Consider the following 26,624-nt stretch of genomic DNA (forward strand, 5'->3'; position numbering starts at 1 on the left):
GGTTTGCGCGCACCGGGAGAGACAGCAGAAGTTAGAAGATCGCCGAGGGGGGAGCCCGCGCCGCAGCTTCCTGCCCCCGGCCCAGCCCTCTGGCCCCGGCGGCCTGCAGCCTGACTTCCTCCCCCAACCCCGCAGCTCGCTGCCTGGCTCCTCGGACGGGGCCGCCCCGATGGGACGCCGCGCCCCGGTCCCTGCGCGCCGCTGATCCGAGCGCCCGCGTCGCCGAGCCCCCGCCGCCGCCGAGAGCCGCTGCCCATTTTGCCCCCCCAGGCCAGGAGCCTTGACCGCCCTCCCCGGGAAAGCTGGATTTCCGAGGCTGGAGGCGCCTGGCCGACTGGGTGGGGACCACCATGGGGAACGCGGCCGGCAGCGCGGAGCAGCCCGCGAGCCCCGCCGCGTTGGCCCCCAAGCAGCCCGCGGCGCCCAAGCAGCCCATGCCCGCGGCCGGAGAGCTGGAGGAGAGGTTTAACCGGGTCCTGGTGAGTATGACCCGCGGTGCGCGCGGCTCGGGCGTGGGGTAACAGGGGCTCATCAGGCGTCCCCGCCCCCGGGGGCTCAGGTACCGCTTGGAGATCCCCGGCGGCCCCTCCAGGGCGGGGGGTGGGAGTGACAGTGGTTTCTTTCAGAGTGACTTAGCACTCTCCCCCCAAAACTTTCTTCTGCGATCGCCCAGACTCCCTCCCAAAACACCCCCTCCCCCAGAGCTTATGGGTCTAAAGGTCCAAACAAAAATGTCCTGTGAGGAAGTTGGGAGCGCGACGGTGCTGTGGGGTCCCGGGGGCACCTCCTCTCCCTCTGCACGCAGGCCCAGTTGCCGGGTGCAAGTATGGAGCATCTGCTTGTGTTTGGGGTCCTGATCTACTGGTGTCTGAGCTGCTGGGACCTGGGTTGTCAGGTCATGCAGAGGGGCTGGCTGTGTTTCTCCCTCCTTCTGTGTCAGGGAGTACTTGTCTGTGGGTCCTGATCTTGGGCCTCCCCTCACACCCACTGGAGGGATTCAGGTTAGGAAGGGCGGGGTCAGGATGGGTTGGTCGCTCTGGCTTGGGGTGGAGCAAAAGTCTGAAAGCCCCCCATCCGCACTGTCATCTGCTCCAGGGAACTGGGGGGCCTTGGGGACTAGGCAACCGGAGAGGAAACTACCAGCTCAGACTGAACCTGGAGGCAGTTTGTGGGTGGGGGATCCAGAGCTAAGTCAGGGTACCCTAAGACTTGGTGGAAGAAGGGAGGGCCAAAGGCCCCTCATTCTCACTTCCCTCTCCCTATCTCAGCCCTGTCCCAGGCTCCCTTCTCTAACTAATTGCCTGGTGGCCTGTCTGCTGTCAGCTCCCTCTCCAGACCCTGGGTGACAGGCACATGAGGCCGTGCTTTTCCCCAGAGGCACTTCCAAGTCTGAGCAGGCTGGCACTGCAGGTCTGAGGGTGGGGGCCCGAGGGTGCTACAGGCAGCAGAGCCATGTAGGCCGGTGGCCGTCCCCTCCACCTCCTTGACATCACTTCCCCTCCCCTGGCCTGCCGTGAGGCCTTACTTGCCAGATCCTCTGCATGGCCCCTCCTAACAGTTCCTGGAAATCTTGGCTGCTGCCCCCTCCCAGGAGAAAGCCTAGGAGGGATTGGAGGAGCTGTGGGGTGGGGGTGGGCTCTGATCTATCCACCTTGCTTGATTCTGGGAAAGGGAGGCGGGGAGGGGGAGGATACCTCACACAGGCTAGGCCCCTAGTACCCTACCTCTCCACCTGCTTCCCTTTCCCCAAACCCATGGCTGCACAAAGTGAACAGGGTGGAACAGAGTTGGAAGGGGGAGAAGGGGCCATCGGGGGAGCCTGAGTTAGTGGTGGATCCCTGGACCCCAGCCAGCCTGAATGGGGGGACACCATTCTGTCTTTCCCCTTAAGTGTCTATGGATGGGGGTTGGGCTTTTGGGGTGAGGCCCAGGCCCCAGTCCACGTTCTCTGTTAGGAAGAAACGGGGAGGAGCTGTGTGAATAATTCAGACCCCTGGAAAATCCAAAAGTCAAGGGTAATGCTTGTGTAGGACTTGATTGCCCTGCTTGCGTTTTTTTTTTTTTTTTGGCCTTTGCTCCGATTGGCCGAGTCTGACACTGAATGCCACTAGGGGTGCCTGAGAACCGGGGCGTGGAGGGTGGAGGCCCAGAGAGGGGTCTGAGGGTGTCTTGGTGGAGATAGCGGTAGTGGCTGGGTGGAAATCTAGGGCAGCGGCACCCACTGGGTCTCACCCCTCCCAACCCCCAGGAACCCTAGTGTGTTTACACTTCCCCCTTCTTCCTGGGAGGGATCAGCCTGTCCCATGTCTTGCATGAGCAGAACACACCCAACCCAAGGTCTCTTGGCTAAGAACCTGGTTTCTCTAACTCCTCACCGTGTCCTGGGGTGACACCCTTGGCTCCTGCCTGAGGCTGGCTGGGGCTGTGGATTTGGCTAAACCTAGTGTGGCCCAGAGGGTAAAGAATCTGCCTGCAATGGGGGAAACCCAGGTTTGATCCCTGTGTTGGGAAGATGCCCTGGAGAAGGGAATGGCTACCCACTCCAGTATTCTTGCCTGGAGAATTCCATGGACAGAGGAGCCTGGCAGGCTACAGTCCGTGGGGTCGTAAAGAGTCAGATATGACTGAGCGACCTCACATCGCTCACGTAGGGTCAGTAACAGGATTACACACACATAGGGTCAGTAACAGGATTACAGGAGGTGCCTCCATGGTGCAGTAGTAAAAAATCCACCTGCCAATGCAGGAGACGTGGCTTCGAACCCTTGGTCGGATAGGTGTCCACTGGAGTAGGAAATGGCAACCCAGTCCAGTATTCTTGCCTGGAAGATTCTATGGAACAATTTGCCTGGTGGGCTACAGTCCATGGGGTCACAAAGAGTCAGACACGACTGAGCGACTGAGCACTGCACACCCTCCATCTGAATGCTGCCTCCTTGGCCAGAGCTGAGTCCTGTCCTCAGTGCATATCTAAGAGGAGAACCTCAGACTGCTGAGGGGGTGGGCCTCACACATCCAGGGATCCTCCAGTCTGGATGGGGGAAGCACAGCAGCCCTCCCCTTGGGATTTAGTCACATGTCCCCAGGGAACCTCTCTTTCACTGAAGCTCAGCCCTTTCCTCCCGGTGGGGAGTAGGATCCCATACAAAACCACTGCTTGGCTTCTGGCAGTGGGACCCCTCTTGTGGGTCAGGGTGCCCCGACCAGACCCACTGCTAGACAGGAGGTGAGGGTGCTTGTTTTCCCTTTCCCTGGGGGCAGCCTTTTTCCCAGGCAAGAATGGGTGGTGGGGGCACTTTTTCCGAGGAGGCTGTGAGAGAGAGGGGTGCCCCGGCTTAAAATGGGGGTGGGGAGAAAGAGCAGGTTGCGCCAGGGTTTCCGCCTGCTGCCTTAGCAACAGCAGAGGAGCGATGGCTGCCCAGAGACACGGGCCTGCTGCGATAGTGGGAAACCAGCCCGCCAAGCTCTGTGCTCTCGCCTCTCCTACGCCCTGCTGAACGCTGGGTGTCTTCCAGCCCCTTCAGGCCTTCCCCTGCAGGGGTCAGGGTTTGGGATGGTAGGGCACTCTTTCTAAGGCCTGCCGGAAGTGCCAGGCTTACGGTCTGGCCTAGGATACCCCTGAATCTGTCTGGGTGGGGAGGAGCCTATAGCCTTGGGGCAAAGGGATCAAGGGAAGGCGCTGTGATGTGCTGGAGGCCAAGTGATGCTGGCGTCTGAGAAGGGAGGAATTCACCGGATGGGCCTGGCACCCAGGGTGCCCTTAGCATGTGCCCAAGGTGGTGTGCACCTGGCCAGGCTGTATGGGAAGGTCAGGACGGTCCCAAGCAGGGTGTGGCTGCTGGGAGTCCTGCTTTTAGCTGGACCCCTTCCCCATGGGGACTGGGACTGGAGGTGAAGAGCAAGTGTGGGTGTCTCATTCTGTCGACTGCAACCAGGTCTCTGCCTTCTCTACTGGTCCCTCCTCTGGGGTGGGCCAGACGAAGTTTGGCGCATGGAGCTGTGCAGTCGTTCTGACCCTGTGTCTCCTGTCTCTGGGGTCTCACGTGGAGGGTCTCGGTGGGACTGTGGCCCTGTGGTCAGAGGCTGGGCTGGGCTGGGCAGAGGCCGTGGGATGCCATTCCCAACAAGCAGGCCTGGCACATGCTGCCCCTGGAGATCCGGGGATGTGGTCGGCGTGATTCACAGTGACATCTGGGACCAGTTGGCAAAGAGCTGGAAGGGGGAGAAGGGCAGGAACAGGTGGGGCTGCTCTCGGGCCACCTCTGCATTTTTCCTGGGAACACGGGGCCCTGGGAGGTGGCTTAGGCTTCCCAGCCTCTAAGAAGGGCAGGGGTTACTCATAGGAAAGGCGGAGGAGCTTCCTTGGGCTTTGGGGTCATGAAGTTGAGGATTTGAGCTTTGTCCTGGCCACTTACTACCTCTGTGACCTTGAGCAAATTACCCACATGCTCTGAGTTTCAGTTTTCCTCATGTGTAAAAAAGATAAGAAAAATGGTTATATGTCAAGGACTTCCCTGGTGGTTAAGACTCTGCGTTTCCACTGCAGTGGGCGCGGGGTCTATCCCTGGTTGGAGAACTAAGATCCCGCACTCCATGCGGTGCGACCAAAAAATCAAAAGCCTACGTGTGCCTGCTAGGATCGTTGAAGGGATTAGATAGAATCGAGGGGATTAAAGAGTGCTTAGCATGATGCCTGACACAGAGCAAGTGCTCTGTCCGCCTTGAGGACAGGAGGATGTTGGAACCCATTTGCTCCTCTTCATCTGGGGGCCCTTCGAGGAGGAAGGAGCCCAGACCCTGCCTCCTCCCTCCCCCACCTCCAGCTTCAAGACCAACCACAGGTGCCAACTTTAGTCTTTGACTGTCACAGGCCAGGCTGCCCTCCCTGCCATTGCACAGGTCAGGCACAGTGGGGCCTTGGCGAAAGCTACTGGTGGCCGGAAACCACGGAGAGGCGGGCCCAGCCCTCCTGGAGGGTGGGGCAGCGTGGTGCTAACGGTAGCCGTGTGCGCAGAGAGGGGGTGGGAGGCCTCCACTTCCCTCTGAGAGAGGGTGTGCTGGGGGGGGGTTCCCCAGTGAGTAAGAGCTCGGTGTGGGCAACAACAGGAAACGCAGGGTGCTGGGTGGCAGGAAACGGGGCTGGCTGTTCCTGGTTCCTCAGACAGGCCCCTGGGGCCAGGCTGTCTGAGGAAGACCCTTGGGGGCCCGGGACCCACGTTTCTCGTTGCTCTGAGCGCTCCTTCTTCGAGGAAACTGAGGCTTCTTAACCAGTTGGCTTCGAGGTCACCTTGGGCAAGCGGCCTGATGGCTCCAGGACTCAGTTTCCCATTTGTGAAATGGGGATTAGGCTAGTATCTATTGTGGTTGGCCAAAAAGTTTGTTCGAGCTTTCCTGTAAGTTGCTATGGAAAACCTGGATGAACTTTTTGTCCAACCTGATTCTTTGTAGGCTTGTTGTTGAGATATAAGTCACATGGCATAGGGTGAACGTTGGGAAGGAATATTCATTATTATCATTTTTTTAATCAGAGTATGAGTGCTTTGCGATGCTATGCTAAGTCGCTTCAGTCGTGTCTGACTCTGTGCGACCCCATAGACGGCAGCCCACCAGGCTCCCCCGTCCCTGGGATTCTCCAGGCAAGAACGCTGGAGTGGGTTGCCATATTAATTATTGTTGTCATCACTGTTGTTAGTCTCCTACCAGCTTGGATGATAAGGGCGGTGCCTGCTGCCCTGGCTTCTACCCTGCTTGCCTTTGGTCCTGCCATGGGGACCCTTCAACCCCGATGGAAGAAGCTGTTAGCTTTGTGGGGTTCTCAGCACCTGATTCTAAGGCCAGGTCACCCCACATCCTCCTCTACATCTTGGATTGCTTATAAGAGCCTTAGAAAATCTATGTACCAGAATTTTGAAAAGTGGATAAAATCGATTGTTTCTGGAGCTGCACTGAGAGCTCTAAGACCAAGGTTGAGGCTACATAGAGTGGGGCTTGGGAGATGGATAGGGAAGTGGGGACTTGCTTCTGGATCCCATCAGGCTGTGGAATCCCTGTAGGGCTGGTCTGAGAATTTGGGCTGGTGCCCAAGTTCAAGGGCATCCTGGGGCTTGAAGGGCTAGACGTCCTAGGGAAAGGGTGGGCAGGTGTGTCGGGACAGAGTCTCAGCTCAAACTGAAAGTGAAACCGGAGGGTGTGGCTGTGTCCAGATGTAGCTGGAGCCCCTTCAGTTTCCAGGGACACCTGCCAAGATGTCAGGGAGGTGGAGGGGGGGACGGCTTGCAAGGGGCTAGTCTTGAGTGTGCAGGGCTGGAGGCCCCTCTGACACCCATAGAGGGGAGCAGGGAGGAGGCAGAGTGATCCCCCATACATTCTAATGGAAGCTTCTTCTCTCAATCAGGGTCACAGTCACGCCCTGAGAGATGAGTCGCCCTCACAGCATGAAGGGCAGCGGGGGAGGGGGTGAAGGCTCAGTTCATTTTTTTTGGCCGAGCTTTGGAGACAGGTCTGCTTTATCCGGCTCTTTTCACAAACTTCTGTCCGCCACACATCCCTCGCCTTGGGGGCTTCAGTGGACTCCCCCAACCTGTGACATGTCTCTTCATTATGGTTTGCCCCTGAAGAGTATTGTTACATCAAAGCACGGCACTTCACTGGGTGGTCCTGGGAGCCCTGAGTCTGAGGCAGAAGGGAAATGTGCCCATTTTATGGAAGAGGAAAGTGAGGCTGAAGGAGGCAGAGAAGTAGTTAGGCTAGGTGGGTCCCCTGAATCCAGCTCAGGTCCTCCACGTCACAGCCGCCTCCCCCTCCTCCCCTTGCAGGAGGTGGGTGTCTCCCCTGACACACAGACATCTGGACTTCACGATCCTCTCCTATCTCATTTGAGCACCGTCAGCCAACTCCTGCTTGTCTCTCAGCCCCCAGCCCCTGGGTGCTGCCTCCTCACTAAGGGCCCCAAGTCTGGTGGTCTGTGGATGTTTCCAGGGTGGCCTCACCCCACTCAGAGCGAGTGGCATCACCTGTCTCTCTCCTGCTCCCCAGGGGACCTGTCTCTTTTGGTGGGCACCTCCAAGGAACAGCTGCTAATTAGCGCTCAGCGCTGTCAGAGCTATTTCTGATTTCCGAGCCTAAATTTAGCCTGTCTGGCAGGCTGGAATGCAGGCCCAGGGGCCTGAGGAGGCCCAGGTGGGGAAGGGGCAAAGGGGTGCCCTCCCCTCCACCACCACTGGACAGGCGTGCTGGCCAGCAGAGGCCTCCCCCTCCCCAGTAATAGCCATGGGGTGGAAGTGGGGGGGTGGACCTGGGCGCTGGTTCCCAGTCAGCTGGGGCTCAAAGCCAGCCTGGCTCCCTTCGTCCTGGCTTCCTAACCTTGGGGAGGTCATCAACCTGTGCTTGAACCTGTAGTGTATGGGTGACGGTGAGGCCAGTAATGGTGGGGATGGGGGGAGGTGGCCCTCTGTGAGCAGGGCTGGTCAGCCCTCAGGCAAAGCTGGCATCACAATTGTTGGAGTCATTATGAGGATTAGTTGCTGCCTCTAGAAGTGCGTCTGGGGCCACTCTAGGAGCCAATAAGTCCCCGGGTGGGAGAGGGCCCCGAAGACCCCTATTAGGAAGCAGCGATCCCCTCTAAGGCTAAGCTGCTGAGCCCTCCCCCACTCCTCTGCGCCCTTCCCCTTCCCCCTCCAACTCCTTCCTCTGTGCTGCCCACCAGTCCAGGTTCCCTGATGTTGCCTGCCTTCTTCTCTCTGCTTCCTCCTCCTGCCCAGTCTTGGCTCCCCCACCCCCTCCACCTCAGCCCTGCCCCACCCTGGGTCTCTGTAGGGTGGAAGGATGGATCAGGAGAGCCCAGGGAGAAAGAGACAGGGACAGAGACAGAGGATGGCCCCAGGGAGGACTTGCAGCCAATAGGACCCTGCTCTGGGCTCCAGGGCCCCTTCATGGGCTGTCCCTTCCAGAGGGCAGGAGCGGTCCAGGCCCCTGGTGCCAGGTTGGGGGAGGGTGATAGATGAGACGGAGGCAGTTTCCTCAATCCAGGCTCACTTTCGCAACGGGGGAGAGGGATGACGTAGTCCCATCCCCAGACTCCCGCTCGGGGAGGGGGCCTGGTGGACATGCTGTTTCACCTCTCAAGTAGGGCCCTAGCCGGAAAACTTGGGCAATCAGGGGCCGAGGGCACCCAGTTTCCTGTTGTCTGGGGCTGACCGAAAGCTGTGATTTTGGGGGTGAGATCTGGCCAGAGCCCCAGAATTAGACGCAGAACCCCAGAGAGGAAGCTGGCTGAGAAGCCTTGGGTGTGGGTGTGGCCCCGTCTCTGCTCCAGCTGTGGCCTCCGCTCAGGGCCACGTGACCGAGGATGTGTAGTCTGAGCCATCAGCGTGGACAGTGGGGGGGGTGGGGGTGGGTCCTCCATCCTGGGCTGGGTCTCTCCAGGGTTCCCACATCACCACTCAGATTCTGAGCTCCTTGAGGGCCAGAACTGTTTTGGGACCTGACGCCTAGTAGACCCTCAATAAACCTGAGTTTTACTGAAATGAGGTGAACTGGCATCATGTCCTGGTTCTATTAGGGGGACACTCGAAGTCCGGGGAGGTGGGGTGCCCAGGAAGACCCTAGTGCTGGTGGCACCTGGTGATTCCATAGCCCTAGGTGGGACCCTAAGCTTGTCTGTGGGGAGAGGCTTGGCAGCCACCTTGTCATCTGTGGCTGGGGGAGGAGGGCCCAGGCAGAGCAACGCTGACCTTTCTTAATTCTGGAGGGGAGTCCCAGCCTGGGCCACCAGAGCCACAGACTCAGCGGGCTGCCTGCTCTCCCCGGTTCCTGTGACGGAGTGGCCTTCCCCTGGAATCTCCCTGGGCCCTGCAGCAGTGATCACCTGCTCGGAACTCCCTGCCTGTCTGACCTCATCCCCCTCGGCCTGTCCCCAACTCCTTCTATCCCGAAGTGATGAGTCAGGAGGGGGCTGGGAAGGGCTGGGGGCTGTTGGGGGCTGTCCTGTAAGAGGTTTTGTGGTGCTCATGAGACACAGGCACCCTGAGCTGGGACCAAACACACGTGGTGTCTGCTAGCACATGGGAATGGAGCATGGCGCACGCCTGGCCATACTTGGGCTTGAGTGAAGACGGGTCCCTGTTAGCTTCCCACCCAAATGGGAGAAGAGATGATACGCGCTTATCACACATGGGGAAACGAGCCCAGAGGGGCCTGCGACCCCGAGAAATCAGGCTGAGAACCCATGCTCCTGCTTCCATGCTAGGGGTGACAGACAGAGCCCAGGCCTCAGAGTCAGGCAGGCTCAGATTCAAATCCCAGTGTCACTTTCCAGCTGTTGGGCCTTTGGAGAGGTGTTCCATGACTGGGCCTCGGTGTTCTCCTTGGCTAATGCTCCTTATCTCCAGGGGTGCGATGGGGACAGGGACCCATAGGGAGCTGGCCTCTAGGGGGTCCCCTGAAGATGCCCAGACTCCCCTCCCCTGAATGTTGGATCCCCAGACTCAGACTCTTTACCTGGTTGTCTTCCTCCCCAGAACTGCATGAACTTGCCCCCGGACAAGGTCCAGCTGCTGAGCCAGTATGACAACGAGAAGAAGTGGGAGCTCATATGTGACCAGGTGCGCACAGGCCCCGCCCGTCATCTGGTGCCCTGCCCTCCAGGCTGGGACGGGCAGGGAAGGGACACTGCCACGCTGCCACAGGACCACGACCCTGCCCTGGGGCCAGCATAGCATCTGGGAGGGTGCTGAGGGCGTATGCTGGACTCTGAAATCCCCTTCTCTTGGGCATGAGCCTCCCCAGGGACCTGATGAGACATGAACCGGGCTGGGTCTGCCCTCTGAAGAGCTGGGGCAGGGGCTGGCCCAGGGCACTGGCCAGTGCAGCTCTGGGAGCCCAGAGGAGCAGCCTCTGGGCTGGGAAAGAGCAGGCACAGTTCCAGGGTTGGACATCTTTGTTCCACCCACTGAGGGGTAAGGAGGAGGGTCAGGAATCCCTGTCCTCCTTTGACCTTGGGTCCAGAGGACCTGCAGTCAAGCAAGCCCCTTCCCAAGTCAGCCAGCTTCCAGATGACAGAGCAGGGACCAGAGCTGTTGGCTCCTGGTGCTCAGTCAGGTGTCTGGGTTTGCTGCCTTCTTGGCTCATGCTGGCTGCCCGGGCCCTCTGGCTGTGGGGCCGCTGTCCATGGTAGCAGCGAGGACCCCTCTTGTACAGCCGGGGCAGGGTGGGGCCTGGCTGCTGCCGTGATTCAGCAAGGGAGGGAGGCTGGGGGTTGGGGAGTTGGGGAGCAGGGAGCCTCCCCTGGGAGCCAGGGCTGGGCCTTTGGCTCCAGCTAATGGATTGGGATGGGAGGAGCTGACAGGGCAGGAGTCTGGGAGGTGAGGGCGGGGAGCTGCCTCTGGAGGTTTCGGGGCTGGGGTAGGGGTCTTTGTTCTTTGGCATCTCAGGTTGGGCACATAAAGGCCTGGGAGAAGTGAGAGGTTGAGGGTGGTGGCGGGCATATGTGAGGGGTCTGGGTTGGGAAGGGAGGGAGCTTCTTTGGGCAGGGGGCTCTGGTGTGGCCTCCACCTCTTGTCTGAGTGGCTCCTAGAGCCCTGGGTGGGGCCGCTGGGTTGAGCACTGGACACTCGCACACAGAGGTCCCTACAGGACAGCTGGGGCAGAGCCCTGGGGCAGGGAACCCCAGCCTGCCAGGTGCTGGCCCCTTCTTAGGGCCCTCCAGATTGTTCTTCTGCTTTGTAATCCCAGCTCTGGGCCAGGGTGAGGCCCAGGGAGGGCAGTGGGCTGCGAGGGTACCACCTACTGGCCTGCCTGAGTCTCCCTTGCCAGGGTAGGGTGTGTGGTAGGACTGACCCCTCCACACTCCACCCAGGCTGTGACCATGAAGGGAAGGGATGGCCTGGCTCAGGACCAGGGATCTCTTAAAGTGGCCCGGTGGATTGTTTGGGTTTGTGCCTTTGATATTCAAGGTTGGGGGGGAGGAGTTTAAGACAGCCTGGGACCTTGGATCCGAGCTGAGAAAGAGGCTCTGGGACAAGGGCTGGCCATTTGCCCTGGGGTGGCCCTGGTTGGTACCCTGTACATCCCACTCCATCTCTGCAGGAGCGGTTTCAAGTCAAGAACCCCCCAGCAGCCTATATCCAGAAGCTGAAGAGCTACCTGGAAACCGGTGGGGTCAGCCGAAAAGTAGCAGCAGACTGGATGCCCAACCTTGGGGTATTTATCCCCCTCTTTCTCTCTGTCCCTTTCCCCCGCACTTTGCAAGCCCTGGGGCAGCTGGAGGAACTGTGCGTGTGAACTCTTCTGCAGGCCTGTGTGGGTACACGGATGAGGGTGTGTATGCAAGTGCCCTGGGTGTCGACTTTTATGGGTTCCTCTGCAGTTCCTGTTTGTGCTCTGATGTATACACTTGTATGTATTTGTGTAGTGTATATGTACACGTGTGCACACTATGTGCGCAGGCGTGGATGTGTGTGTGTATTATGTGTGCCCTTTTGTGTCCACATATGGATGTATGTGTATCGAGTCCTTAAACAAGGGTGTGTGTGTGTGTACCTCGTGTGTCTGTATGTGGATTTGTATCTTATGTCTGTGTACTCCCTGTACTTGTGTATGGGTGTGCACATGTGCGTGGATACCCAGGGTGTTCATGTTTGAATGTGTGCATATCCTTTGTCCGCATGTATGTGTGTGTGTGTGTGTAAGGAGGCATTGGTGTGCCTCTTTTGTGTCTGCCCATGGCCGTGTGGTGTACACCCTGTGTGTGTGTGTAGGGGGAGTACGTGTGGCCTGAGAATGCTTATTCTGCCAGGCAGTTGTGTGGAGGTGGTGGGGGCGGCTGAGCGTGAAAGGCCAGTTGTCGGGGGCGGGCAGGCCCTGTTGGCTGAGGCCCGGGCCCCACCCACCAGAGTCCCCCTGTGTTTGGCTCCCAGTTTAAGAGGCGAGTTCAGGAGTCCACGCAGGTGCTCCGGGAATTGGAGATCTCTTTGAGGACCAACCACATTGGGTGAGTGAGGGCTTGGATTTCTGCGGGGAGGATGGGGAAGGGAGAGAGCTCTGCCAGCAGGGAGCTCCTGGGGGCCCCTTATTATCCTCCCCATGCCCACTCCAGGCTGTGCCTGTGAGCCCCCCGTCCAGGATGGGGGTCCAGAACAGCTTCCCTGCCTCCTCTCCCACCCGCCCTTGGCTGGTCCCTTGAGGCGTGGCTGGGCCATAGGTCCTGTCTGAGTCCTAGCATCCTCCCGTGGTGTCACCGGGTCTTCTGAGGCGGGGGATGGTTGCTGTCTTCCGGGGAAAGGGCCCTGGGGCCCCTTGCTGTGCCCACTTGGGTCGGCACCCCCTCCTGGCCGACCCTCAGGGAGCCCTGTGTCCTGCAGATGGGTGCAGGAGTTCCTCAACGAGGAGAACCGCGGCCTGGATGTGCTGCTTGATTACCTGGCCTTCGCACAGTGCTCCGTCGCGTAAGCCGGCCCCGCCCTGATGCCTTCCCTCAGAGTCCACACCTTCCTGCCTCTCGCCCACTCCTTGGCCACTTCCAGACAGCGCAGACTGGGCCCAGTCTGGAGCCGTGCAGTGGACCCTGAGCAAGGCCCCTTCCTGAAGGCCCACTGTGGAGGGGGAGGGACAGGGCCTGTGACGGCCAGCTGGGACCTACAAGGGCCAGCCCTGCGTCAAGAACACACGCTGTTGCTCCCCCAGCCCCTAGTCTCTCCTGCAGTCTCCCCCGGTGCCCCCCACCCCTCTTTTAAGGGCCCTGGTGGGCTGGCCTCCATCTACACTCTAACCCCCGCAGGTACAATATGGAGACTACAGACAACGGGGCCCCAGGCTCCGAGAAGAGCAAGCCGCTGGAGCAGTCGGTGGAAGATCTGAGCAAGGGTCCGCCCTCATCCTTGCCGCCCCCGCCCAAGAGTCGCCACCTGACCATCAAGTAAGTGGGCCCCCCCCACCCCCCACCCCGCCTCGGGTGGGGTGGCAGGGGGCGGGGTGAATGGAGATTTCACCCCTGACCGCTGTACTCAGCCTGCTCCGCTGTACTTACCTGGGCCCTGGGGGTGGTGGGAGGACTGCCTGGCATCGGCGATCAGAGTAAGGGCCTCACACAGGGCTCAGGAGATGGGTGTTTTAAGAAGCCTTTGGGGTGAGCACTTAGAGGCTGGAACTTGAGGGGGGGGTCTGGGATAAGGAGGGGGTTTCTGGGTCAGGGGGATCCCTCTTGTATTCATCTAACCCCCTGTTTTCTCCCACGCGGCCTCCAGGTGCCCCCCTTCTCCCCGGTACGTAGCTGCCTAGGGGCTGGTGCATGCCTGGTCAGCTCCTAGGGTGGTGGTGGGATTGGGTGAGGTGTTCAACTCAGGTGACACCCCTGGATTCAGCTGCTTCAGATACATCAGCCTACCCTAACTTAAGACATCCAGCTGGGAGGGCAGGAGAGGGGAGATGGCCCTGAACCCTCGTGTGGACCCCGGGTGCCTCCCTTCCCTCTCTGGGACAGGAAACCAACTTCGTCTTAAGACCCAAACTCTCACAATATATTTCTTTCTTTCTTCTTCTTTTTAAAAATTTTTATTTATTTGGCTGTGGCAGGTCTTAGTTATAGCATGTGGGATCTAGTTCCCTGACCAGGAGTTGAACCCAGGCCCCTTGCATTAGGAACACAGAGTCTCAACCACTGGACCAGCAAGGAAGTCCACCCCTGCTCCCCAATTTTTTATTTTTAATAGCTTTTATTTATTTATTTTTGGCTGTGCTGGGTCTTTGTTGCTGCATGGGCTTTTCTCTGGTTGATGGGAATTGGTGCTATTCTTCGCTGCAGTGTGGGGTTCTCATTGCAGTGGCGTCTCTTGTTGCAGAGCACGGACTCTGGGGCTCTTGGGGTCAGTAGTTGTTGACTCCTGGGCTCTAGAGCACAGGTTCAATAGTTGTAGCACTGTGGCTTAGTTGCTCCACAGCACGTGGGATCTTCCCAGACCAGAGATCGAACTCAAGTCTCCTTTGTCTCTTGCACTGGCAGGCAGATGATTCTTTACCACTGAGCCACTAGGGAAGCCCTCCCCAGTTTCTTTGTTCATTCATTCATTCAACAAACATTTTTTTAGCATTTACTATGTACCAGGCATGGTGGGAGGTGCTCAGGTGACAGATGACACTGCCCTTGGGAGCCTTCCATCTAGTAGGGGACAGTGTGTGATAGGCTGTCATGGAGGTACGACTGTGAACTCTAAGTAGGGAAGTGGCCACTGCCTGGGCCATGAGGAAGGCATCCCAGAAGAGATGACACTGGAACTGTGTCGTGCAGGCTTTCCAGGCAGTGGTGGGCATGGGGAAGGGGATTCCAGGCAGAAGGAATAGCATGAGCAAAGACTCAGAGGCATTTGAGCGGTGACGGGAATGTGGCAGGCAGAGGGAGGAGTGGGGTCTCCCAGATGTTGGAAATGGGATAGAATTGTCCTGAGGACCCAATGTGGAAGTTTGGTGGTTGTGACAAGGGAAAAAAATTACCTCTTATCAAAGAAATCAGTGAGCACATTCATATAGCACTTATTTTGTGCCAGGCACTGTTCTAAACTCATTTCATAGACCCAATAACCTTATCAGGAAGGTGCTGTTATTACCATTATTATTTTACAAAAGAGGAAACAGGCCCATGGAGATTAAGTAATTTACCTTGCAAACCCTGAGCTGGGATTTGACCCAAGACAGTCTGAATTCGCAAGATGGAAGATAAACCCTTTGTGGCTATGAGCGCCACCTTGTGGAGATCATTTTCATTGCAGTTTACAAGCTTTGGAGGTCCTTGCCTTCTATAAGCTCTCCATAGAATCCCAGGGGCAGGAGAGCCTGGTGGGCTGACGTCTATGGGGTCACACAGAGTCGGACACGACTGAAGTGACTTAGCAGCAGCAGCATGATAATGGCAACCCACTCCAGTGTTCTTGCCTGGAGAATCCCAGGGACGGGGGAGCCTGGTGGGCTGCCGTCTATGGGGTCGCACAGAGTCGGACACGACTGAAGCGACTTAGCAGCAGCAGCGGGGTCTGTTGGGAAAGGAGGCTTCAGGGCTCTAGGTCCCTTACCACCAAAACAGCTTCACAGATTTCTCTGAAGATTTTCTGCTAACAACAGTTTGAAGGTTTAGATTAAGTAATAAATTTTAAAATGTAACTTTTGAGCACCTGAAGGTAGAGGAAAGCCACTTTAAAATTTTCTTTAGATAGGATTTATAGGTAATCTCGGAGAAGGCAATGGCAACCCACTCCAGTACTCTTGCCTGGAAAATCCCATGGACGGAGGAGCCTGGTAGGCTGCAGTCCATGGGGTTGCTAAGAGTTGGATAGGACTGAGCGACTTCACTTTCACTTTTCACTTTCATGCATTGGAGGAGGAAATGGCAACCCACTCCAGTGTTCTTGCCTGGAGAATCCCAGGGACGAGGCAGCCTGGTGGGCTGCCGTCTATGGGGTCACACAGAGTTGGACGTGACTGAAGTGACTTAGTAGTAGTAGTATGATACAGCAACTCTTTTTAATGCCACCAAGTCACTGTTAGGAGTCTATTTCCCTGACTCTCCCCTTAAACTGCCCCCAAAATACCAAGTGCCAGGCCTAAGGACTGAGGAGGACTTCCTGCCCTCAGCCAGCCTCTTTGGTTGGGTGGGCAGGAAGCCATCTGAGTGGTGGGGGAACAGGAAGGGTTTGGGATTCTGACCCTTGCTGCCTCCTCCCCACCCACCCAGGTTGACCCCGGCTCACAGCAAGAAGGCCCTGAGGAATTCCCGCATCGTCAGCCAGAAGGACGACGTCCACGTCTGCATCATGTGTCTGCGTGCCATCATGAACTACCAGGTTGGCCAGTGGGCCTGGGGCATGGGCACTGACTGTCCTCCCTGGGGACTGCCTAAACTGCTGGGGTTCTGGAACCAACTGTCCCCCACCCTGCCCCCAGTGGAATCCTGGGGACAGGCTGTTAGCTTGAGTCTTAAGAGGAGAAGCACAGATTTCTGTTGCCTCTTAGCCAGGTCGCCTAGAATACCCTGGACAGGGCTAGGGGTGTGGACATACCCTACATGGGGGCATAGGCACCCCCATCAAGAAAGGCTAGCCATCCGCGGGAGAGCAGTGTCTGGGTTATTTCGCTTGGAGGGGTGATTGGTGAACCGAGTCCTTCCTCACTCAGCGGGCCTCTCCGGACTCACTGTGTCCAAGATGCTGAGTCTTGACACTGGGTTTTGAACAGACAAAGGTATTTTTAAAAAGGGGCCAGGCTTTGGCTGCCACTGAAGAGGCTGTGGTTGGATATAAAGAACTTCCTGGGAATTCCCTGATGCTTCAGTGGTTAGGAATCCATGCTCTTAGTTCTGGGGCCCCAGGTTCCACCCCTGGTCAGGAAACCAAGATCCTACAAACTACCGGCACAGGCGAAAAAAAAAAAACAACAAAGAACTTCCCAGGGCACTGAGATACCTGGATGGCATGGCGCTCACCATGCCGGAGGCACGGGACAGGAGGGTGCTGGCAGTCCTCGGGGTCTGCCCAGAGGAGCTGACCTCTCCTTTCTTCCTAGTCCGGCTTCAGCCTCGTCATGAACCACCCAGCCTGTGTCAATGAGATTGCTCTGAGTCTCAACAACAAGAACCCCAGGTGAGGTCCCGGCCCCTAATCTTTCTCCGTGTCTAGATTCTCCTCCTACTTAACCCCGTGCCTACTCAGTCCCCCAGTTCTCAGGACCACTACCCATCAGCTTCCCTGTCCTCCTCCCTAGCCAGGCCCACGTCCACCTTTGCTGTGGGGCCTGCCTGTTCTCCAGGGACCACCTGCCTCTTCTCTCCCCAGAACCAAGGCTCTGGTGTTGGAGCTGCTGGCGGCTGTTTGCCTGGTGCGGGGAGGACACGATATCATCCTTTCCGCCTTTGACAACTTCAAGGAGGTAATGGAGCCCCCACCTAACATGTACTTGCATGGAGCCCTGTTGCTGGCAGGTATAGCCTCTGCTGGGGGCAGCTAGAGATGCTGGGTAGGTTTTGGGGGGGGTGCTGGGTAGGTATTTGGGGGGGTGGTTTCCTCATCTAACGGGAAGGTACAGGGTCACACAGGGGCACTGTCCAGGGTGACAGGGACAACTACGGGGACTTGCTGAACCTCTGACCTTCAGTTTTGCCAGATCCAAACTGGCCTTGATCCATACATCTCAGAGTCACCGACTCTGGTTAACAGGCTCATGAGAAGTAGCTGCATGAGAGTGTGATGCATAAGGCAGCATACGGTCATGCATTCCTTGAATGGATATTTATCGAGGGCCCGCTATGTGTCGGGCACAGAGTGGGCAGTTGGGGTACATCAGTGAACAAAAGAAACAAAGGAGGCAGGGGAAGACAGATACAATAAATGGCAAATTATACAGTGTCAGAGAATGATAAATATTCTGGGGGAAAAAAGCCAGGGAGGCTGTAGAGGGAGGGGGAACTGGGAGGTTGCCGGGTAGTCAGGGAAGCCTCATGGAGAAGGTGAGATGTGAGCAAAGCTGGGAGGGGAGTGAGGGATTTGTGTGGTGGCTGTCTTCAGTAAGAGCTCATCAGGCAGGTGGAATAGCAAGTGCAAAGGCCCTGAGGTAGGAATGTACTAGGATGCCAGAGTGGCCAGAATGGAGTCAGTGTTGGGGAGGGCTGTGAGAGATCAAGAGGGGCGAGAGGTTTTGAGCAGAAGAATGATGTGGCCTGACTTAGATTTAATTTGAGAGGAGCCCATAGAGGCATAAGGGGGTGGGCAGCTGGAAGACGGCCTTAGGTGGTATGTCCCTGGGACCTCAGTGACAGCCATTCCTCCCACCCAGGTATGTGGAGAGCAGCACCGCTTTGAAAAGCTAATGGAATATTTCCGGAATGAGGACAGCAACATCGACTTCATGGTGAGCTCAGGCCTGGGCTGGGCTACCCTCGGGTGCCAGGAGCAACTAAGAGCCTGGTATCTGGGATCTGGGCTAAGCTCCTGCCAAGTATGAGGACTGAGTGGTTGGTGGAGGAGGGGTGGATGTCAGCAAGAGGGAGGCTGGGAGGAAGGCGTGTGAGGGAAAATACGTATGGGACACAGCCTGATTAGTGGGGTGAGAAATAGAGCAAGGGTGGGGGACTTGGGGATAAATTAGGGGGTGGAAGTCACTGAACCCCCCACCAAGAGGATCATAGACCTGCTCACTGCCCCCCCCCCCACCACAGGTGGCCTGCATGCAGTTCATCAACATTGTGGTACATTCAGTGGAGAACATGAACTTCCGTGTCTTCCTGCAATACGAGTTCACGCACCTGGGCCTGGACCTGTACTTGGAGGTTAGCCCTGCACCCCCACCCCAACCCCAACCCCGGGACTTAACCACTTGCCTGCTGCAGAGTATGCCTCAGTGGTTAGCATCTGTAAAATAGGAGAACCACAGAAATAATAAAGACTATAAATGTGTAGGGAGGTTCCTGCTGCAAAATAGGCACCCAGATCACGGAGCGGTTGTTGTCGGCTCTAGAACAGGCTCTGGGAGGCCCTGGGTCTGGCTCTGGGACACAATGGGGAGCACAAAGTCTGAGCCAAAGCAGGAACTGGCTCTTGCTGTATGGGTCTGGGTCATGGGAGAGTTCCTTGCTCTGGGGAAAGTGGGCAGAGGGGTTTGGTTCTTCCTGGTTTGGCCTGAGCAGACAAGCTGTAGCTTTCTTCTGATTTCTTTGTGAGGCTTCCCAAGATGAGCAGGGCCTTTAGAACTGGATTTTTGAAACCCAGAATCAACAAAAAGTGAAAAGCAGGCGAGGGTGATATGTCCATTCCATGGAATATTATTCAGCCACAAAAAAGAACAAAGTACTGATACATGGTACAGTAGGAATGGGCCTTGAAGACTTTATGCTATTATGCTCAGTGAAAGAAGCCAGACACAAAAGCCATATAGTGTATGATTCCCTAAAATGAAATGTCTGTAATAGGTAAGTCCAGTAGAGAGAGATTGGTGGTTGCCAGGGGCTAGAAGAGGAGAGGATGGGGGAGTGGCTGCTAATGGGGACAAGGTTTCTTTTGGGGGTGATGTTCTGGAATGAGGTAGTGGTGAAGGTTTGCACAACCTTGTGAATATACTAAAAACTATTGTACACTTTAAAAGAGTGAATTTTATGGTATATAAATTACATCTCAATTAAAAAAAAACCCCAAAGTGGGCTACGGCTCAGGCCCCTTTGTCTTGGCTCTGGTGGTGATGGGGAGGGGTATTGGAAAGATCCCTCACACCAGGCCTTACCCTGCACCTTCCATCTCGGGGACAGAGGCTTCGGCTCACGGAGAGTGACAAGCTGCAGGTGCAGATTCAGGCCTACCTGGACAACATCTTTGACGTGGGCGCGCTGCTGGAGGACACTGAGACCAAGAATGCTGTGCTGGAGCACATGGAGGAGCTGCAGGAGCAGGTGGCCCTGGTGAGAGCTGCCCCTGAACCAGCAGAGAGCACCCCACAGAGCCCCCCACGCTGATATCAGGCACCGGTTCTAGGTGTGAATGGGGGCCCCCTGAGTTTGACCTGAATCCTTTGGGTGTCTCTCTCAATGAATGTTCATTGAGCTCCTCCCCTGGGTTTAACCTGAATCTTTTGGGTGCCTGGGCACGACTGGAGCGACTTAGCAGCAGCAGCAGCTGAATGAATGTTCATTGAGCTTCTCCCCTGGGCTGGACCTCTGAGGAAGGCAGGTCCCCTCTCCTCCAGGGGCTCAGACAGCAGGCCCTGATTTGGGTGGAGCTGGGTACCTGGGGCCCCCTGCCAGCCCAGTCTCCTCTCCATCTCCCTCCTTCATCAGTGGTGTCTTGGCTTCCCCTCCTGAGAGAACTTTAGTGCTCTCAGGACTTCCCCTACTTGGGTTCAAGTGCCAGGCTCCGCCAGGGCTAAGCACATCCGGAAGCCTCCCCCAGCCCTGCAGGCAGGCATGCCTGGTGCCACCCCCTCAGCGGCCGTGCCAGTGCCCGGCTGCGGGTGGGAGCTCACCATGTGCTGGTGCCACAGCTCACAGAGCGGCTTCGGGACGCGGAGAACGAATCCATGGCCAAGATCGCGGAGCTGGAGAAGCAGCTAAGCCAGGCCCGAAAGGAGTTGGAGACCCTGCGGGTGAGGTCGCGGGGAAGTGGGTTGGGCGGGAACAAGGGGTGGGCCGGACTCCCAAGAACAGACCATGTGGGGGCTTCTAGGCTTGACACGTCCCTCCACCCCGGCAAGAGAATGGGGGCTCCGTGCCAGGCTTGCCGGCGGTTCCTAACCCCTCCCCCGGGGCTCGCAGGAGCGCTTCAGCGAGTCGACCCTTATGGGCACCTCTAGACGTCCCTCTGAGCCCGAGAAAGTGCCTGCCCCTGTCCCGGCGCGGCCGTCGGCCCTAGAGCTGAAGGTGGAGGAGCTGGAGGAGAAGGGGTTAATCCGTATCCTGAGAGGGCCCGGGGATGCGGTCTCCATCGAGATTCTCCCGGTCGCTGTGGCAACTCCGAGCGGCAGTGATGCCCCGACTCCGGGGGCGCCTACCGGCTCCCCCAGCCCAGGTGTGCAGGAGCTTCAGGCTGGCGGGGGAGGCGAGTAGGAATGGGGGGGCTGCAGGGGGAGCCTGGGGACGTCTCAGGCCGGGAGAGGTGGAAGAAGTAGGTTTTGGTTGCCGGCGTGGCTCAGGTGCGGATGGGCCGCGGGGGGGCCAGTGCGCATGCGCAGGGCGGGGAGGCGAAATTGATACCACCTTCTTCCCGCTCGGTCCACGGTTCTAGCCTCGGAACTCCCACCTGTAGCAGAGCCGGCTCCTGGAGCAGCAGAGCCCGCTCCTGGAGCGGCACCGCCCCCGCCCCCGCCCCCGCCCCCTCCACCCCCACCGCCACTGCCCCCACTGCCTGGTCTCCCCTCCCAGCAGGAAGCCCCACCCCTGGCTCCCCCTCTGGCCCCGCCCCTCCCAGGCAGCCCCGAGCCCCCGCCCCCGCCGCCGCTGCCAGGCGACCAGCCGCCCCCGCCCCCGCCGCCCCCACCGCCTCCCGGCGCGGACGGGCAGGTTCCTCCGCCGCCCCCGCCGCCTCCGGGAGGTCCCACTGATGCTCAAGCAGGGCCTGACTCAGAGATGGGCCCAGGTGAGTAGACTGCTCAGGGCAGAGGGGAAGGGAAGGGAGGATAGAGGGAGGGGCTCTGGTTTCACTGTCCTCCAGGACCTTCTGTCTGTGGGCCTCCAGCTTGCCTTGTCTGTCCTCGCTGGACCCGGGTAGGGTTCCTTCCAGCCATCCCACCACCTACTGCCCCAGTGATCACTCACTCCCTCTGTCTCAGGAGTGAAGGCCAAGAAACCCATCCAGACCAAGTTCAGAATGCCACTCTTAAACTGGGTAGCCCTGAAACCCAACCAGATCACAGGCACTGTCTTCACTGAGCTCAATGATGAGAAGGTGCTACAGGTGAGTGTGGCTCTGCCTTGCTGCCAGTGTGGGCACCGGAGGAGGAGGGGACCTTCCTGGATCATGCTGGGCATGGGGGGTGGTCACCTCCTCTACCCATTTTACAGAGAAGGGCATGGAGGCCCAGGAATGGGGGTTAAACCAAACTGGTTTAGTGCATCTAGTAGGCAGTGTGTCCTGATTCCCCTGGAGGCTTTCCCTGCATCCCTGTAGAGGGGCTCAACCTCCCCTAAGCCTGGCCTCTCCTCCTCGAAGGCGCCTCGCTCACCACCTTTCCTCAGACACCCAGGGCCTCACTTTCAGTTTTCTAAAACGGATGTGTTCTATTGCCTCCAGGCTGTTGCTCATGCTGTCCCTCTGCCTGGAATGTCCTTTTTCTCTTTTTAACCCTGGCGAGTTGAGCTCTTCCTTCAGCTGAAACAGCTTAGAGTCTAGGTCCCCTGGGTGGGGTGCTGCTCTTGCTTCATCTGCTTCCCCCATTTCCCCATTAAGGCCTGTGATCAGGTCGAGTACTGACTGTTTTGTCTCTCTGCTGATGGTTTGGTCAGGGCTGGGTAGATGGCTCTAGCACAGAGCACAATGTTCAGCCAGGATCGCACCAGACTCCGGCCCCACCCAGCGCCACCTCCTTTCCCTGCATCCCTAGGAGCTGGACATGAGTGACTTCGAGGAGCAGTTCAAGACTAAGTCCCAAGGTCCCAGCGTAGACCTTAGTGCTCTCAAGAGTAAGGCAGCCCAGAAGGCCCCCAGCAAAGCCACGCTCATCGAGGCCAACCGGGCCAAGAACCTGGCCATCACTCTGCGCAAGGGCAACCTGGGGGCAGATCGCATCTGCCAGGCCATCGAGACGTGAGTGCCTCTGCCCTGGGCTTGTGGGCAGCCCAGCCCCTCGCTAGGACGGGGTTGTTGGGCAGATCCTAGTAAAAGAGTCCAGCTATGGGACAGTATCTATCAAGTTTCATACCAACGCTGGTCAGAGGGTAGAGGAGGAAACTGTGTTCCCAATTTCAGGTTAAGAAAACTGAGGTCATGCTGTGATTCCATGCCCAGGTGGAGATGTTCCTTTTGTCTTCTTGCTTCCTTGCACTCAGGCTCAGGCGTTTACAGCTTGGGTATCTCACTGATATATGTCTGGGATTCTAGGCTTCCTAGCTTCCAACTTCCTCTGACTCTCTTATTCTCTTAAGCTGTTGGTAACAGCAAATACTTAAGTTCATTTATTTGATCAAGTGATGGGGTAGGGGTAGTCCTCTCAAGAACTGGTGGGTGTGGAGTGATGCTGGCCCCTCCCCTCACAGGTATGACCTGCAGACCCTTGGCCTGGACTTCTTGGAGCTGCTGACCCGCTTCCTGCCCACAGAGTATGAGCGCAGCCTCATCACTCGTTTCGAGCGGGAGCAGCGACCGATAGAGGAGCTGTCAGAGGAGGACCGCTTCATGCTGCGCTTCAGCCGCATCCCCCGCCTGCCAGAGCGCATGAACACACTCACCTTCCTGGGCAACTTCCCAGACACTGCCCAGATGCTCATGCCGGTGTGCGCGGGCTGGCAGGGTGGTGTGGCCTGGGCTGGGATGGGGGAGGAGGCAGTTGGCAGCCTGGTCTCCGAGAGGGCATCTGAGAGTTCTGGAGCCTCCTACCAGCTTCCCCCTTGCTCCTGCCCCAACTTACCATGCCTCCCCCATCCCTCCCCCAGCAACTGAATGCCATCATTGCAGCCTCAATGTCCATCAAGTCCTCGGACAAACTCCGCCAGATCCTGGAGGTGAGACCCTAGGGCAAGGGCCTAGGAGGCAAGAGACCACCCATGATGGCTTGTGTGTTCTGGGTTGTGTGAGAGGGAGACCCAGGCCCTGCCCTGTGACCCTGGGCTGCACCCACTGTAGGGTTCTCACTTCTCTCTTGTGGTGGTCGCAGCGGTCACAGTAGCTTTGTTGTTGATTTTGTTGTCATTTGTGTTTACATAGCTTTTGGTGGTGCTGCGTCCAGGCTCAGGACGACAATGCTAAGGTGGGGTTGAGGGCCACATTCCAACAGCCCACCTCACACCCTGCCTGAGGGTTCATTAGCACAGCCTCTATTGTCTGAGAACCAATAGAAATGGCTGAGAGGGGCATTGACCCCACAGCTTCAGATGAGGTGTGAGCAGCACAGACTTGAGTAGGAATAGGTGGCTAGGTGGTAAAGAATCTGCCTGCCAATGCAGGAAATGCAAGAGACGTGGGTTTGATCCCTGAGCCAGGAAGATCCCCTGGAGTAGGAAATGGCAACCCCCTCCAATGTTCTTGCCTGGGAAAATTCCATGGGCAGAGGAGCCTGGGGGGCTATAGTCCATGGGGTCGAAAAGAGTCAGACATGACTGAGTGACCAAGCACAGCACAGCAGATGACCAAATTGGGTGTGCCATGGTGTTAGCTGTGCACATGTGTTAAACACGTGTATGTGTGCCTCACGGACCTGAGGCATCCATGCAGGAGTGTGGTGGCTGCTGAGTGGCTTGTTCCTAGCCCCCTTGTCTTCTTGTGTAATTTATACTTTAGGGGGTTTCCTCAGCCCCGGCACCCGGCTGAGCTCCCCGCCACCCACCTGTCCCACCTCTTGCAGATCGTCCTGGCTTTTGGCAACTACATGAACAGCAGCAAGCGTGGAGCAGCCTATGGCTTCCGGCTTCAGAGTCTGGATGCAGTAAGGAAGCGGGGAAGGAGGGGGCCCCCTGACCTGCGGGATGGGGGATGGCTGGGGGTATGTGGCTTACAGCAGGTCCTCATTGCAGCTGTTGGAGATGAAGTCGACTGACCGCAAGCAGACGCTGCTGCATTACCTGGTGAAGGTCATTGCTGAAAAGTACCCACAGCTCACAGGTTTCCACAGCGACCTGCACTTTCTGGACAAGGCCGGCTCAGGTATGGGTGGGGGGTGGGGTTCAGCCCTGGGGATGGATACAGGTTGGGAGAGAGCCAGGGGAGCTCAGGACATAATGGGATGGGAATGCTGCCTCTCTGATTCTTTGCTTCTCTACTGTCCCACCTCCCACTCAGTGTCCCTGGACAGCGTGCTGGGGGATGTCCGCTCCCTGCAGCGAGGCCTGGAGTTGACCCAGCGGGAGTTTGTGAGGCAGGATGACTGTGTGGTGCTCAAGGAGTTCCTGAGGGTCAACTCACCTGTCATGGATAAACTGCTGGCAGACAGCAAGACAGCTCAGGTGGGCTGGGGCTGGCCCCCGGCCAGGGAGGCGGGGAGGCTGTGGTGGGGGTGAAGGACCACCTAGGTAGGGTTGTGTAGCCAAGGCCTGGAGCCCTGTGACCCGGGAAGAACACCTTAGGGGATGGCACAGGAGGTGGCAGCCACCTGCCTGGAGGAGGAGAGATGAAGTGGCCAGTGTCCTAGCGGGTAGAGAGCAGTGGTCAGGGCCTTAGGGGTCTGGGCTGGTGAGGCTGACAGCCTGTGCCCACAGGAAGCCTACGAGTCTGTGGTGGAGTACTTCGGAGAGAACCCCAAGACCACATCCCCCTCCATGTTCTTTTCCCTCTTTAGTCGCTTCATCAAAGCCTATAAGGTATGTTTGTTTGATGGGCAGGCTGGGACCCATGCGGGGCATTGCAGCCTCTCCACATGGGCAGTGGGAGGGGTGGGGGCTATTTCTGCTGGGGGTGGACTAGGGAAGGGATGACTCCCCTCATGCAGACCCACCTTGGTTCCTCAGAAAGCTGAGCAGGAGGTGGAACAGTGGAAGAAGGAAGCAGCTGCCCAGGAGGCAGGCACTGACACTGCAGGGAAAGGGGAGCCCCAAGCACCCAAGGTAGGCAACTATTGCTGAATTTGGTACTGGGATCCAGCGATGCTGATGCTTGGTATCTTCATCCCAAAGATCTGGTCCTCCTCTGCATCCTCGTTTTTATGGACTGACCCTACTTAAGGCCAGGATGCCTCTGTAGCCTGTGGTGGGGAATGGGTTCCTTTTCCTCATGCCAGCTGTTATTGTGGGGGACCAGGCAGGTGGTTTAGGGTTTAGTGGCACAGGGGGACAGAGGATCCTGGAGCTGGAGTTATATACCCTCGCCCTCCCCCCAGTCCCCTCCCAAGGTCCGGCGGCAACAGATGGACCTCATCTCTGAGCTAAAACGGAAGCAGCAGAAAGAGCCACTCATATATGAGGGTGACCGTGATGGGGCCATTGAAGATATCATCACAGGTGGGGGCTTGGCAGGTGCTGTCCTGTCCTGGGTCTGTCCTACACTGTCTTCCATCCACCCCCCAACCCCGGGGGGGCGGTCAGGATCTGTCTGCCTCACTGCCTCTTTGCTACTTTTTCTGTCTTTTTCCCTTTTTCCTTTCTCTCCTGGCTCCTTCCTTCCAACCCTCAGTGCTCAAGACAGTGCCCTTCACTGCTCGCACCGGCAAGAGGACGTCCAGGCTCCTCTATGAGGCCAGCCTGGGAGAGGAGATCCCCCTCTAGCCCCCAGGTACCCACCAGCCCGGCCTCGGATCCCAGTGGCTGCTCACAGCCCTGTGGGCTCCTGGGGGGTCTGAGTCATCTGCCCTCTCCTGGGCCAGGCACCGGGCTGGGGTGTGTTGGAAGGAGGTCTGATAAACAAACAGGCTCCCTCCCACGTGCGCACAACCTGGAGGGGTGAGGCCCGTGCCCTTGAGTGGTGTCCCAAGCCTGGGCAGACCCCCTGAAAAGTAAATGTCTCTCCTCTCCACCGCCAGATCTACGGAACCAGCCCTACATCCGCGCAGACACAGGCCGGCGAAGCGCTCGTCGGCGCCCACCGGGACCCCCGCTGCAGGTCACTTCTGACCTCTCGCTGTAGTCACTATTTCTGCAGATGGACTGCGAGGCCTGGGAGCCGGGGGCGGGGAGGGGCAATCCGGGACTCAAGGAAGGTGGGACTCAGCTCGGCTGGGCCGGGCAGCCTCCTTCGCCAAGGTCCCCATCCCTGGGCGCCCCTCGAATGGGCAGGGGCACCCCTCATCTTGCCACAGGGAGAGGATCTCTGGCCCCTCCCCCCAAATGCTGCTTGCAGCACCCCGTCTTCCCCCAACAGCCATACTTAGCCTGAGCGGGAGCCCAGCCTGTAACTTATGTAAAGGGTAACCTCGCTCTCCTTCCACTCTGCCCACCCCGACCCAGCTCCGAGGACTCTCCATGGACCTTATTTTTATACAAGATTAATAAAGACGTTTGCAAAAGATCCGTGTCCGCTCCATGC

The 26,624-nt window shown here is 57.9% G+C and overlaps 1 protein-coding gene and 1 long non-coding RNA gene across 5 annotated transcripts; one reads left to right on the top strand and one right to left on the bottom strand.

The window, feature by feature from the left end:
* Positions 1–22: 22 nt before the first annotated feature.
* FMNL1 (formin like 1) lies at positions 23–26,604 on the top strand. Of its 4 annotated transcripts, none has more exons than XM_024980927.2 (27): positions 23–479; positions 9,519–9,602; positions 11,086–11,199; positions 11,916–11,989; positions 12,360–12,443; positions 12,776–12,913; positions 13,242–13,259; positions 15,719–15,827; positions 16,546–16,622; positions 16,815–16,908; positions 17,812–17,886; positions 18,194–18,304; positions 19,277–19,426; positions 20,005–20,106; positions 20,276–20,528; positions 20,745–21,095; positions 21,289–21,413; positions 22,060–22,262; positions 22,712–22,946; positions 23,108–23,176; positions 24,016–24,096; positions 24,185–24,314; positions 24,450–24,613; positions 24,866–24,967; positions 25,115–25,210; positions 25,483–25,603; positions 26,122–26,604. In XM_024980927.2, the coding sequence occupies exons 1-27, from the start codon at positions 351–353 to the stop codon at positions 26,223–26,225; spliced, it is 3,393 nt and encodes a 1,130-aa protein (XP_024836695.1). In that variant the 5' UTR covers positions 23–350; the 3' UTR covers positions 26,226–26,604. The 4 variants fall into 4 exon arrangements, with proteins under 4 accessions (XP_024836695.1, XP_059734547.1, XP_024836697.1 ...); XM_059878564.1 differs by lacking the exon at positions 26,122–26,604 and adding an exon at positions 25,776–25,874; XM_024980929.2 differs by lacking the exon at positions 13,242–13,259.
* LOC132343089 (uncharacterized) lies at positions 15,489–16,546 on the bottom strand. The gene is made up of 2 exons (XR_009491765.1): positions 16,446–16,546; positions 15,489–16,203 (listed from the first exon to the last, which is right to left on the bottom strand). It is a non-coding gene; the product is annotated as an uncharacterized lncRNA (long non-coding RNA).
* Positions 26,605–26,624: the final 20 nt, after the last annotated feature.

This window comes from Bos taurus, chromosome 19, assembly GCF_002263795.3.
Source record: "Bos taurus isolate L1 Dominette 01449 registration number 42190680 breed Hereford chromosome 19, ARS-UCD2.0, whole genome shotgun sequence".
Taxonomy (NCBI): Eukaryota; Metazoa; Chordata; class Mammalia; order Artiodactyla; family Bovidae; genus Bos; species Bos taurus.

Coding starts and splice junctions, on each gene's coding strand:
- FMNL1 (XM_024980927.2), top strand. CDS start 351: ATGGGGAACGCGGCCGGCAGCGCGGAGCAGCCCGCGAGCCCCGCCGCG. Junction 9,603..11,085: donor GGGAGCTCATATGTGACCAG/GTGCGCACAGGC, acceptor CCATCTCTGCAG/GAGCGGTTTCAAGTCAAGAA. Junction 20,107..20,275: donor AGGAGTTGGAGACCCTGCGG/GTGAGGTCGCGG, acceptor CGGGGCTCGCAG/GAGCGCTTCAGCGAGTCGAC.